General features: G+C 38.9%; 1 protein-coding gene across 1 annotated transcript in view; it reads right to left on the bottom strand.

Annotated features, from left to right (window-relative positions):
* The window catches only part of PARG (poly(ADP-ribose) glycohydrolase), a 41,788-nt gene continuing 26,738 nt past the window's right edge, over window positions 1-15,050 (bottom strand). Inside the window, exons 12-17 of the mRNA XM_015866061.1 lie at window positions 13,966-14,113; window positions 9,613-9,691; window positions 9,204-9,312; window positions 6,316-6,421; window positions 3,690-3,818; window positions 1-3,289 (exon numbers count right to left, since the gene is read on the bottom strand). Coding sequence (XP_015721547.1) covers window positions 3,126-3,289; window positions 3,690-3,818; window positions 6,316-6,421; window positions 9,204-9,312; window positions 9,613-9,691; window positions 13,966-14,113 — 735 coding nt within the window. The 3' untranslated portion in view covers window positions 1-3,125. The remainder of the gene's footprint in view (window positions 3,290-3,689; window positions 3,819-6,315; window positions 6,422-9,203; window positions 9,313-9,612; window positions 9,692-13,965; window positions 14,114-15,050) is intronic.

Below are 15,050 nucleotides of genomic sequence, written 5' to 3'. Positions count from 1 at the left end.
TGGCTTCAATCAGGTTTTATTAATTGTATTCCTACAAAAATCATGTAAACATCAGCATACAGATCCAGAAAAATCAATAGAATATAATGATGCATAAACTGGAGTTTAGAAGAACGTCAGGAACGACTCATCAAGTTTATAAATTAATATATACAGAAACAGGTACTCGTAAGAACACCTCATAACTGAGGAGTTTAGGTGCCAGAGCTGTAGAACAAACAGCAGCACTCCAACACCAAACTCTACACGGAGGCAACGCTGCAATCTAAATGACTGCCTGTTGTTTCACACTAAGCACTCAGTTTAGCTGCTAAAACAAATATAAAACAATAGTTTTGGTAGGAAGTTTATTTTTACCTGAAAACATATAACAAACATCCTTAAAGTCATTACAAAAAAGAAAAGAACAATACTCCATAAACAGGTTTGTAGGTATTGAGAAGTGTGGAGATGGAGCTCGCTAGGCTGCAAAGAGCATCTGGCCTCCTGTTCCATTCTATCTCCAACAGAGCACCAAAACATATCTGCAGCTAAAGAAAACACTTCAGGTAGGTTATAAATGGAGAGTGGTAAAAGTACGGTATGTGTTGGGTTCATTCCAAACTCCTCCCTCCCCACACAGCACTCTGGGCACTGCAGCACTCACTGAATTCCAAAGCCATGGCAATTTAACATCATTGGTAACTCTTCAACTCTCTGCTTTTTATCGTCCAAAAAACAAAACCAAGCTGTGAAAAACTGTTATCTCCAGCCTGCAACCAAAGTCATATTCCAAGCATTCTTACAGTGCTGCCCTTCAGGGACACAAGGCAGGATGGGGGATAGACCATTCTTAATCAAATGACATGAAACAATAAATTGACTTTTTCTCCCATCCAGACAGTCACATTTCATAGGAAAAAGTGTATGGGAAACACATCCTGAAGACCAATCCCAGAAGCTGTTCTTTCTTGTTTCAAAGGTCTCCAGGATCAGTGAAAATAAAGCTGACAGAACAAGGGAAGATCCTAGGAATAGCTGACGCTCCTAAAATGTAACTGAACAGTCTATTATATGAGCTTCAGAGAATCCTCCCAAAACTAAATACATATTTCTTCCTGTTCCTAGAGCCAAACTAAAATATTAAGCCATCTTACTTAGTACTTTTTTCATAAACAAAACCATCATTTCCCCTCACCACAAAAATAAATATTGCACTAATAAAGATGCTTTATTTGCGATAAAGGGGAAGTCCCATCTAACCACCTAAAGCTTTTTTGCTGTATTTTCTTCCAGTTGGTTAGGAACAAATTCTGTTCACCTTTTCTATAGGAAATCCTGAGTAGTACAGTGGAGATGTGGCAGGTAGCACCAAAGTTGTGTCACGACCCTTAATCAGTCAGGCACATTTGATGCCAGTACTATATCTAGAAGTTCTCTCATCGCCAGAGTCTCAGCCAACGTGAAAACACAAGGAGCAGGAGAATAGGTTTCTGCAGAATTACAGGATACAAGTTGCAAACACCACAACGGGCCTGAAATTCCATCGTAAACCTTTTCCTTATCATGGATGTGTGTGAAGAAAACCAAAGCCTGCAGGAATAACAGGACTAAATCAGCCAAGCTGCTGTGTGGTACATTTGAAACAATGCTTCCCAGTGGTCCACTGCAGCACTGGTGCCATGGCGCAGCACCCTGAACTCAACTGTAAACAACTCAAACAATTTGCTACTGCTCTTCCACCACAGAGGCTCGAGCAGCGAGTGCTTTACCGCCAGCCAGATGACCAACAGCTTCCACTATTTAATCTGTAGGTCACGTTTCAGGCTTGGAGATGTTTTATTGGACACCAACCAAAAGGATTTGCTGATACTAGAGCCATAGCAAACTACATTTCCTGCTGTTGTTACTATCATGGCTCAGACCAGACAGATCTGATATACAGAAGAGGTTAAACTGAGCAATTTTGGCCTAAACTTAAATTGGGTTTAATTACTAACAGAAAACATTTCATTGAATTGGCCGTATATGCAGACCTAGAAAGATTTTTCCACCTGTTTATCTGTAGTTTTGTGTAAAACATTTACGTACTACAGAAACAATAACTTGGTGTGCACAGAGACGCTAAAAGCACAGTACTTACAGATCCTTTGACCTCTCTCCACTGTTACCATCCCCACGCCTAAGACGATATAGGTCCAAATTCCTCACAAGACCTTATGTTCTTATCTGTAACCTGGGCTTTCCTCCTGCTGATATGCAGGTGGTTCCCATGTGTTATCCCACGGGGATCTAATGCTCACATAACGCAATAAGGGAGAACTGATACGAGAATATCAACAAAAGTACAGCAGACCTTAATTCAAATGAAGTTGCCAACAGTGATCCTTGAGGAACGTGATGTATACTAATATCTTATGACCCTGCTCAGTGTTGTAACAGATAGCACCAACAAAATGGTTTTAAATGAACGTTTCCTTCTGATTCTAACTCTGATCACATAACTCATTTTCCCACCCGTCTGTTCTTTAGATTCTGTTTCTTCATGATAATCTTTGCTAATTTAACCAAGATAATGTAGTTCTGAAAAGCATTATAACTGCTCCGGAATCTTCACATTTAGCCATTCATTACGAAGTGTATTAAAACCAGGACTTTTTAAGCTAAATGTATGAAAGTTTTGATAGGAACAATGAAAGTACCGTGGCGGTCTTAAGGAGGTAATCAAATAGTTACAACTTTCAATAAGAACGATAATTACAATGTTTCTCCCTAAAATCATTCTGGGGGTTATATGGCTCCATGTACTCCAGCACTCTATGCTTAGCAAGAAGTCCAGATACAGACAAGTCTTCTGAAGTCTTTCAGCAACACCTTGAAATACAAGCATTTAGAAAATCTCCTGCTAAACAAGGTGTAAAGTAAACCAGACGCACCAGATAAATCCTTTCTGTACACACACGAACAAGGTTTCCATGTATGAAGCCATCGAACAAGATATCTCACCTCTCAAAGGTTGATGTTTGGATGTTTGATAACTACCAATCAATATATATTAAGTTATCCAATTCATACTTTCCGCTCAGCAACTCCAACAATATACGAGTGGGAGGAGTTGAACCATATTCTGATTAAACACATTTATCTTAATCTTCAAAGCACAACCCTTTTTCTTCATCATCATCTGTAGAATCTGCATAGGATTCGATGGTGTTATATATGAAAGAGTACAGCTTGACTTCTGGTCCTGAAGTAGAACAGGTTCTGCATTCTTCATTGTAGTATCTGAGTAGCAGCCTATAAATGTCCCCTTGAAAATGAAAACAAAGAATGTATTTAAAGAAATACTAAATTGTGCTGTGTGCAATGTATGGCTGCAAGCGAAGACTAGAAATGCCTGAAACACTGCCAAGTGGCATCTCTAAGCGAGCAGTGAAAGAGGAGGAAGACAGCTGCACAAGGGGCACCCTCCTGTTTCCAGGTTTCTCCCTAACACGGGGCAGACTCCTTCCTCTTTCTGCTCAGCTCTCCACACAGGCTACCTGGACACTGATTTCCATACAAACAACATACAAACATATTACTAGTTACCAAGCTTTTGACTTTAGCCAACAAACCGCTTGCTTGGGCTCGGGACTTGATGACAATAATACTGACTGGATTATTCCCAGTTATACAGTGTCTGCATGTAGGAAAAGATTAATGCTCACCAACAGTTTGGTTCTTCTCACAGAGAAAAGTATGCATACTGTAAATATCTCGCATCAGCTCCACATCTCCGAAGGTAAAATAAACAATATCACGCCCAGCCTCAGCAGCTGCCAGTATCTGTATTAAGGCTGAAAGAAGATGGGAAAAAAAAAATTACATGCATGAAGACAAGGCAAAAAACACATAAGTTTTACAGCAAATAAAAATCACTCTGTCCTCGCCAGCCCTAAGCTGCACACAGCCATTAGTTAACCAATAAACACGTCCAACAGCATAAAAAAATCCCAGACCATCTTCTTATAATCCTGGGTTTAAGCTATTTAGACCAGGTAGAAGAGAATTTACGTTCTGGAGGAACCATTAAATAGCACAGCTTTCTCCCCAAACAGGACTGTGAGGCCGGACTATCGCAGGCACATATAATCAATGACACATTCCTTTAAGGTTATGTCCAAATAAACTCCCATAAACTATTAAATCTGTTGATACTTGCTTCAGTATTCATCCTCGTAATGACTACATGGATCACATTTTAATTAGCTGTACTTATTGGGTAGAAAAGGAGATTTTATTCTAAATAAAACAGCATAGGCACTGCATTACCACCTGTAACAGAAGCTAAACTGAAAGCTTGTCATAGCCCAGAATGAAAAGAGACTTAAAATATTGCATTATTTAATCAAAAGTCTCGCAGACCCATAGCTAAAATTACAAATTACATGAAGCACATGTGAAATTAATCTCAATCTGGGAATGATATTTAATTAAACTACTGAACCAGCTGTAGATTTGGTAAAGCTTCAGTAGTTCAGCTTTGAAAGGGCCTAATTAACTAGCTTGCACAGGGGAACAGAATCTAATGAATCTTCATATTAATTCCAAACAAACAGTGCAGTTTTGCTTTACACAAGAAATATTACAAGTACTCAACTATTTATTTTGGCTGCCAATAAATCTCATGAAATGAGAGTCAAAACTTCTGCAAGAGTCAGTCTTTCGAGTATTAATACACAAACCAGTGCCATTTGAAACACCCACGCTACTGATAAAGAAAAGACCACCAGATCCTGGGGTACAGGGGACTGGGGCTCTCTTGTCTGATCTGATCTCACTTAACTCTTCAGGAACTGCACCTTAAGGAATACTTTTTTCTGCCACCCACCGAGCCCAAGACTCGAGCATAAAACAAACCCCTCAATAGCCTCTTCCTCTCAAACCTTATTTTTTCAGACACGTAACAGCAAGTCACAAAAAGAGTACTTTCTCCTATTTGATACTAGTTAGATTTATGTATTTACGAGGCGCCTCAATACAGATAATCTCTTTTTGCATTTTCAGTAATAAAACACTTGAAAAAAGCCTTTTAGACAGTTGCACAGAACCCTGTAGCTGTGAATTCTTAAATCATCCTCTGGCTTCAGAAACAAGACAAGATCTTCCAGCTTCTCCCAGTCAGATAAATACATTTCTTTAGCGTTTCGAGTCCTATAGCCCACACTAAGGAAATATTCCCAACTAAGCTGAAACGTATCTCATTTATTTATTGGTTTCTTGGTTCATGAAGCCAAGTATTTTTTTCCTTCCCCATGAAGGCTTCTTTCTCATCATCTGTGACCTTGATTGTAACTGTGCTTTATCTGATGATCAAAAAAGCCCATGCAATACTGCATAATGGAACTTACTCAATTATATCTGATTACATCTAACTACTTGGTTGTTCTGAAGTCTCTGTTAGAGATCCAGACAACAGATAAACACCATCATCCTTTCAAACCTAAGAATGTTACATGTTGGCTTGAAGAAAAATGTCACATATTAAAGACTAGCTCCATACCCAATAGCACAACACTGTCAATTAATTCTCTTTATTAAGTATTGATTTTGCAGAGTCAACTAAGAAACTAAGCTTGCTTTCCAAGAGGAATATGGTTCAAGTGAGGTGCTCTTTTTTAAGACTTAGCAGAACAGGAGATGACTTGAGAATACAATCATAGCTTAAAATGAGCACTATCATAACATTAGCACTAGCCCTTATTTGTAAATTCTGACAAATGAAAGTGGAAACAAGGTTGACCTGACAACCAGAAAAAAACTTCATGTTTTGAGCTTTTATTTTAACTTAACTGAAAGTTTACAGTATAGACTCAACAACTCATGGCTCATTTCTATGTCAGCTAAGACATCTTTTCTTATGGGCTTCCTTCTCAAACGGACTCAGCTCTGCCGGTCTTTGTCAGCATATCTCACTTTTGAGCTCGGACTGACAGGCAGTGAAGTCAAGCCCTCCAGTGCAAAGTCCATTCTAAAAGTACCATCCAGCACTGAACAAGTAACAGCTTTGATCCGATGAACAGTACGGTTTGTGGTTTATTTAAATTGGGAACTCATAAAAAAAAAAAAAAAGAAATACAATTGAGATCTTATGCAAATCAGAACATGTATTAAACCTTCCTAGCATGAAACATAATCAAGTATGATCAGATCTTACAGTCAGTTTAAATGTGAGGATCTGCCACATCTTGACCTGATGGGAAAAAGTCTTACACGAATGTAGTAGACACGTGGTATGTGCTGCACTAGATAAAGACAGATTCATTTGAATCTTAATGTCTTGCTATAATTTACCTTTCAGTCTGGAGTCCCCTCCAAAGGCACCACATCCCCAGTTTCCTGTGGCTATCGCAGAGAGGTTTTGCGGTGGAACATTGGGTCTAGAGAAGCCACAGTAGGCCTGCAGGCAGACAAGAGTCAGAAGATGAAGCTGATGGGCACTCTGGTGCATGATTTCCGAACAACTAAATGATAACAAGCAGCATCATCATCCAGCAATAAAAAAATCAAATGAGCTCAAAATACCATTAATCTTCCTTTATGTTGCAAGTAAACCACAGTAGCAATTGAAGAATGAATTCTTTATTTAGGCATTTGGATCCAAGTTCAAAATTAAATGCAGGTGCAGATTTCCAAGGATTGAAAACTATAGGTAAGTTTTCAGAACAGCTGGAGCAGGGAATACAACTTTCAGCAGTAGATTATATCACATCTTTTTGGTACACGTAAGAGACAGGAAGGACTTAAGAGGCCATCTAATTCCCCTGTGATTTCAGCTTCATTGTAAACAGAGGACAAATCATTTTCTAGATAAGAAATAATGCACAAGTCTATTTTAAGCAGTTTTCACCTTTTGATACAGAAATGTGGAAGTTCTTTGCTCAGTTTTAAAGCAATTGCTTTAATGTGGGGATGTAGAAGAGCTGCTCCTAGTGAACTACAGGAACAATTGTGCCTTAAGTTTTGTGCAGCTTTAGATACCTGGCATCTCATGTGATCTAGAAGCAAGTGGTTTGCTTTCATTTAAAACTGTCCCATCTAGATCTCTAAGCTAACAGTGGTGGAAACGTAACAGCTGCATACACTGTAATTTTTAGGGATGCATTTATCGACAAGTATGAACCTGTCATCAAAACGGACTCCATGACATTTATTGCTGTGAGCCCAACTGCACACTGGTTGTACTTTAGCATTTGGAAAGTAGAACTTCCATCTGGAAAAACAATAGATAAGGACGGGCTTCGTGAGGCAATAATCTCGAGGGACAAGCAAAGATGGAGCTATGACATCTCTTACAAAAGCATCTGCAAATCTTCATGTTGAAATCAGGTAGAATTTTTTCCCCCTCAGTCTGAATAGTCAAATTCGAACAACTTCGAACAACAATCTTGCTTTCAGTTAAACCAGAAACAAAGGTCAGCCTCAGACACCTTCCACGGGAGCAGAGTGAACATCTGGTTCCTTAAAACAAGTAGATGTTACAGAGGAAAAATCAGACAGGCTCCTAAGAACAGGTAAGCTGCAAGAAGCATCACTTGGTTCAAGCTGTGTCAATCATGTCTTCACGTTCCAAAATAACAGATGGACAAAAGAGCCTCTGGAAACAAACGGAGGCTGAGCGATGCCTACTAGTACATAATAAATCCATATTTAACAGCTTGCGTGCATATACTTATGCTTACCTTGTCCTAATTTATTTAAGAAAAGAAGTGGATTGCAGCCTATTTTACCACCTTATTTTTTTAGCACGCATGAAAAGTTGTATGGTGAATGTTAATTCTAGAACAAGCTGAAAGAACCAAACCCACTGAGTACAGCTGAACGCATCTGATTTGTTAAAACATCAGTCTCTTAAAAACTTAATTCTCTTCACTACTATGAGAATTTCATTTACTCACACTTCAGACTTCCTTTAAATACCCCCAAGTCTTCATCAAACACCACCAGCCAGACTGACACAGCCTATCAAAGCTGCACACACCTACTTCAATTTATGTTAATAATCCAAATCCAATCAATAACACTGAAACTTTTTGGCAGATATCATAAATTCACGTGTATAAATCATCTGAATTTTGTACCAAGATACCACTGAGGTTTATGAAATTTATTTACTGTCTCTTTCAGGGCTAATTTCATTTCCAACCAAAAAGAAACAAGCTGATGAATGTTACTCTAATCACGAAGCCAAGGTTTTAAGACTGAATTAAATTAGTCCTTCAGGACTGCACATCATTTCTAGGAGGAAAAATGAACTGATAAGAATAAGGTACATTCCTTTTCCTTTTCTAGCTGGGAGATGGGAACACACCGCCCTATGTCTGAATTTATTTTAAATGCATCCTATACAATTTCACGTATTCCTGCACTACAGAAAGTAGGGGATTCCTAGCAATTGTAGGAGGCTGATACCAAGTATCTCTTGTTAAGAGACAATCTAAGAATGGGATATGAGCAAAGGCTTTGAAAACATGAGTGCAGGCTGGAAGGCAGCATCCCAGATTCACAAACAATTCACTGATGGCAATTATCCATCAACGCAGAAGCACCACCTCCAAAGACAGGGAAGGACTGCTTTATCTTTGAGAGAAGCAGCAAAAAAGCAATCAGTTAAACAAACAAAAACCCCACAGACAGTCCAGGGCAGACACCAATGGCTGGGAACAACCTAGAAACTCAGATATCCTAGAGCAATATCCCAAATTAGGGAGAGGAGCTGAGAGAAAAGATGCTCATTGCAGTTCCAGTTTCCTTTGTCAAAGATTTCTTGAGCTTGGCTCTCCTGACAACTAGAACCAACAAGATCGAAAGCTACTGGAACTAACTACACAGTTTTGTAGGCATGCAGCTAATGTAGGTTAAGGATTGACCACCTTAAACATACAGTAATCGCTGATAATGTACAGTAACTATCAGTAGGGAATGTGCTGTTTCTGGATGTCAGTCTAAGAACTCTGTTTAAAGGACTGGAACCAGGTTGATTAATCAATCTTTTAAACGTTCCTATCACTACAAGCCGTCTGACACACATCTATACACATTCATTTGCAACAGCCCTTATAGATACTGTGTGAACAGATGGGAAATTTATGGACAGTCAGATCTCAGCTCAAGGTTACAAGAATATATGAAAAGATAAATATGTAAATACTTCAAAAGTTCATCCAGAAGGTAGAACTTGCCTTGTTGAGCTCTCTTCTTATTTTCTCTGGGCCAAACTGATCAAGGAAACGTCGGAAGTGAAACGCATCTATGGCAACAATTTCAGTGTAGCGCCGCTGCCACTCGTCCCTAAATTTGAAGTGAAAAGATGACGACAGTAAAATTAGTGCTTCAATAGTGGCCATATAATCATGATGTGAGATGAGCAGTTCCCTGCAGAGCTTTTCCATTAGAAGACACTAGAAAGGTGATCTTGTAACAACAAACTGCTGATAAACAGGAGATAACTTTCTTGGCTTGTTGGCTCTTCTAAAGAAAGCGGGATCAAGCCATAAAATTCTATAGTAAGGCCAATATTCAAAGCATCAAGGTTTTCAGTTCAAGACATTCGTTTATTCCTTCACTTAAAATGCTTATGTGGAACTTCACCTTGGGGTCTTATCTTCATGGCTTCTTGCCCACCGGTAAGTTTCTGCATAGCCTGTATACTCACTGTACTGCTCAGTACCTGAAAGACAAATGGTTTCCTCTATTACATATGAATATATAAATATTTTTCTCCTGTAAAATCTGTCATAGGAATCAAGGCTCCTCTGAATGAACACACACCAGTTGAAGCTAGAGGTTCATATCTACACACAACAATATAAGATAATAATAATACAGATAATAAGATAATATTAAGATACAAGTAGAGGCTTTTTTTGACACAATGTGATGTTCCATGGCAGGTGTTACAAACACAGATCTCCTACCAACGCCATCCAGGGCACATACAACTAGGAGACAGTTTTCAACTTTGCCATTCCAAGGTTAAATAACTACTGCTTAAACTGAGGGAAAAGAGGGAAATGTACATGAAGTGGAAGCTGGGAAGAATACAGGGATGTTGTCCTCATGCATAGAGATAAGATCAGGAAAGCCAAGGCACAGATGGAGCTGAACTTGGCAAGGGATGTGAAAAATAACAAGGAGTTCTACAGGTACATAGGCAGGAGGAGACCACAAAGAGCGTTCCACCTCTGATAACTGAGGGCAGAGAACTGCTACTACCTATAAACATGACGATAAAACAGTCACTCCACTACTAAAACACAGCAATGCTACCACATCACAAGGTAGAAGAAAGCTGGGCTGACAGCTTAGGAAACACGAGAGGGGAAAAAAGCATCTGTAGCAAGCTGGATGTTTCCACGAAGTGACCTTTCTCTAATCGAGACCAAGGAAAGCATTATAGAAGTGTTATGACTCTTGCCCTCTGTTAAACAGCCAACTTTCATCCTGTATAACCCAACTTCAGGTTCCTGCTTCAAAACCTGGGGATGCAAAAATGCACAGAAAAAGCCTGAAGTAATGCCACAGCAACATCAGGTTTTCCCATGCAGGGCTTGCAACGGTTTTCAGATGAATTTTCAAAGTAGCAGCTTGACGAGAATATCTCATTTGGAAAATTCCATCTCATACAGGCAGTTTGGCACAAGCTACCAACAGCATAAGAAAAAGATGACAACTTTGAAGCAATGCCTTAATCATAGACTGTACCAGCAATTACACCTATAAATATAATAGAAAAATAGTTTACAAAGACCTGTAAGCATTTAAAGTAACCAACAGCACCAAAAACATGGTTAGTCAGACAAGAGTGATGCCTATTGCATAGGCTGGTGATATTCCAAGAAGATAAATGCTTTCATTTAACCTCAAGGGTTTTCAATCTGTAAATAGAAAAAAACAACTTGGAAAAAAAACAGAAGCATAAAAACATTCAACTTTTAACATCATCTGCCAAAGGAATCTGATTGCTTCCTTCCTGTAGTCTCAAGCATATGAAGAACAAGCTGTTAAAAATGTTTCAAATAGTGCTATTTACACAAATTCATTGTAACAGACTTAGTGCTTCTCGAACTCACCTGATTACCCACTCATTATTTATTTAGTTGTAATAGATGATTAACCACACTGAGAATGAACTCCACCCAGGGCTATTTTGAGAAGCTGCTAATCAAAGTCATTGGGAAAGTAGGAAATTGCTTACCAGAAATTCACATCCTGCTGCAAAACCGAAATCAAAAGAATCGTGATGGCAGAATGTGCCTATATAATATATATATGCATATATATATTCTTCCTCATCTATAGACACAAGACAATTGTGAGCAGCTTAGATATTCAGAAGTGAGACTTTTAATTGAATCATACGCTGTATCTATCATCAGTTAAGACTTCTCCTGACCTAGCCAAAATTGAGATTTACTGATACGCTTGAGCAAATGACCTGAGCAAACAGTAGGAAAAGACAAGCAAGGGGAGTGCTTGACCTTTCTATTCTGAAAAGGAAGCATTTGTGGTCTAGCATATGGAAAGAAAAGATGGGATAATGAAGATATTGACAAGGACAGATTAAATGAGTCAAAGGATGAAGCCTGCTTTTGTCAAAGGTTCATTGTTTTCATTAGTTTTTATGGAAGCGCAGTGTATGATGACAAAAGCATCGAGAAGGAAACAAACAACTAAGTGCACATATAGAAAAATCAATAAAAGAGAAACACAAAGAAATCACACAAACACTGAATTCATGTCCCAGGAACCTAAGGCTAATGAAAATCAGTGGGTTTTCATAAGCAAAGCTCTGGAAATATGCCAGATAAAAACAGTTATTCGATGAGCAGCACTTGCGCAAGCAAGGGTTCAATTTTGTAGTCACTAATATGAATGTGTATTTACTGCCACAGGTGAGGGGAAGATCCTGCCTTTTCTATCAGTTCTTCTGGCCCTTATGTTGTGCCAGCATTAGTCATTAGGCTCTACAGACAGTGGCACGATCAGCCAATCCAGAGGAAAAAGATGTTTTTCCTACGAGTAAATTTTCAGCTGAACTAATTACCTGATCTAGCTTATTGCACGGATAACGTGCTTAGAAGCCTCTGAAAATTGCCATTGTTCAATCCGCAGGTTTAAAGCCAACACAGAACACAGCTTCACCCACGCTTAACACTGCCTGGATATATGCCAGCTGAAAAGAAAATACAAAAAAACCCAACAAAACACAGAACGACTGAATGAAAAACAGTGACGCTTCTTCACAGCTCTACCAGAAGCATAATTGTAGGAATCCTTGGCATTGCTGCTGACAATTCCAGTCTGTGTAGAAGAACTTTGTGCATGACCGGTTCCATACTCATTACAGCAGCGATCCTAACCAGATACCACACAATCACAATGAATTTAATTTCTCTCCCATTTCTCAGGCTCTTCTGCAAATATAGCGGCTTAATGGGTGTAACTCTGTAGCCTGAGACAAGATGCATTAGAAAGAACATAATTCACCAGGAGGATCATGACATGCAGCACAGACTTGGCTATCAACTAAGATGGAAGAAACGCAGGAAGATGATGGAAGACCCGTTTCCATTAGAGAAAAATACTATCACATACACTAAAACTGCAGTGGCTCAGGAGAACTAAAAGAAGGTCTTGGTAGTCAAAGAACACCCCCATTGTTATTTGCTGACACCAAATCACTGTTGTTTGTTTTTCCCCCACAGTGGAATGGAAGAAGCTCTAAAATCCATTTAGTTTTTCTCCCAATCCAATATGACACATACTGATAGCTGCACTGTTGTTACCCTTCCCAGAAGAGCCTCACCCAGAGGACAGTGCTTCAATATGTTGTTACATCACCATATCCAAAATACATGACAGCAGTCAGTGTTGGCCATTAATTTTCTCATTTCTTTTTTCTTTTTCAGTGAACCGCTAAATCAAGTTAACCATAAAGATGTCACAGAAAAGCCACTGATTAAGGCACAGTGGAAAAACAAAACAAACAAAACACTCTTAGAAAGGTTAAGACTGAAAACCATGGAGGCTCTGTAGGCTGAAAAGCAGAGCACACACAATCCATTACTCTATTTGTCTAGAAGATCTCTCAATAAAAAATGGCTATGAAGAAAAACAGTTTAATTTTTTTCGCCCTCTTCCAACCACGAAACACTTAATTGCTACATCACCACACATGGAACCAAGGCACAGGCAGCACTTCCTGGGCCTCTCCACTGTTTGCTAGAGACATTAAGTGTTTTGACACTATTCTGGTCTACGGAATAATAAAACTCTCCAGATTTTAAGACAGATGTTAAAACTAAAGGAAAAATCTTCTCAGCAAAGCACTGGACCAAGATCATACCTCTATACTCAACCTCTCAACAATATCCTGTATGTGCAGTTAGTTTTATCATTCTGAGTGATAAACTCAACTTGCAATAAGTACCATAAACATGTGTTTGCAGCTTAAAAGACAAACATCCTGAAGAGACATTTCCTGACTTTCTCTCCTTTTTAAAGGATGCTGATTTTCTTCTCTTCCACTTCCTCCTCTTTGGTGACCACAAGGCAGCTCAAACACTCTGAATGGCAAAAAGGAACAAACCCATTCTGCTCTGACACAACAGAAGTGTTACCTACTAATAACTGGTAACTGTGACTTGTTTTGCCCCAAGCCATTTTTTAGCTATGTCTAAAAATGCATTTCAGGACCCGGCATCCTATTATACAAGGTTAAGATTAAGTCCTATGTAATGCTTATCTGTTTGCTGTCACGGCTTCTTATTTCCTTCACCAAATGTCTACTAAAACAGTGGCCCCACAGTCTTAGGAGGTGAGGTGAAGAAAGCTCATTGAGAAACAAGTACTGTCTTTTCCCATTGAGTTTAAACATAAGAAACTTCAATTTGAAACACGTTTTCTACATAGAAAACCAGAACATTTCCTGCAAAGACTAACCTGTGATGATAAGGCATTCATTGTGATCCAATACTTCAGTGATGAGCCTTGATACAATCAGCTCTGGGTTGATTAAAAACCGAATTTCTTCCTGTACAAGTCCTGCCCCGGTGACACCACCGCCAACAAAACGGTTTGCAAAATCAACCTAAGAAGAACACATCCAGGTCCATTAAGAGACAAGCAAACAGCATAAAACCCTTTCATTTAATAAAGGAATTAAAACCACATTTTTGGGGGTTTTTTTTTGGTTTTTTTTTTTGAAAGGACATATATTTAATAATGAAATATTTGCTGACATGTGAAAAACAGGAACAGCAGATCACAGCATCCCTTTTGCATTTTAGAGACATTGAAGAATCATTAAGTTGGCCTTTAATAAGCTTTATGCCTTGGCTGTCGACACAAAGCACTTTTAGCTCAGTACTGCCCCACATCAGTTGCTCTGTACTTAGAAACTCTAAGAAATTCTCCTTGAGGTGCACTTGAAAAAGGTGCATCATTTTGATTACTAAGCTTTACGCCTGAAACTATGAAGCTCTGGACTCCAATATTTGCTGCAGTAACATATTTTTTTCACATTATATTTCTCAATTTCTTTATTCAAAAAAAAGCAACTACTATTTATTCAAACTACTTACCCGTGGAAACATATAATTACAAACAACTTACATCACATTTTCCTGGCTAAAGATGTTCTATTTACTTATTTATTTATTCGGTAATTGAACTCCAGAAGACAGACTTCTTTCTTTAACCTGATTTGACAACTGAAGTATGTTCCTCGCTATCGATATGGACAGGACATCCTCCTTACCAATCTATTTCAGCTGACTGTCTCCCAGACTGAAACAGCGGTGCTGCAGCAGCAAGAAGTCTCCTGAACTACTGACCTGGTCACTGTCTGGGGCACAACAATCATTTCAAAAGCAAAACAAAAACAAAACAAAACCCCTTGGCAGCTCATAAAATTTGCAGCCTGAAACTTTTATCTTGTCAATCTTTGATCCCAGCTTGAACCAAAGGACCCGAAACTGTCCAGAACTTGCAATTTTCTGTCAGCTGCTTCTGTAACAGGTACATGT

The sequence above is a fragment of the Coturnix japonica genome, chromosome 6, assembly GCF_001577835.2.
Source record: "Coturnix japonica isolate 7356 chromosome 6, Coturnix japonica 2.1, whole genome shotgun sequence".
Classification (NCBI taxonomy): Eukaryota; Metazoa; Chordata; class Aves; order Galliformes; family Phasianidae; genus Coturnix; species Coturnix japonica.
This window is presented reverse-complemented; position numbering and strand designations above follow the sequence as displayed.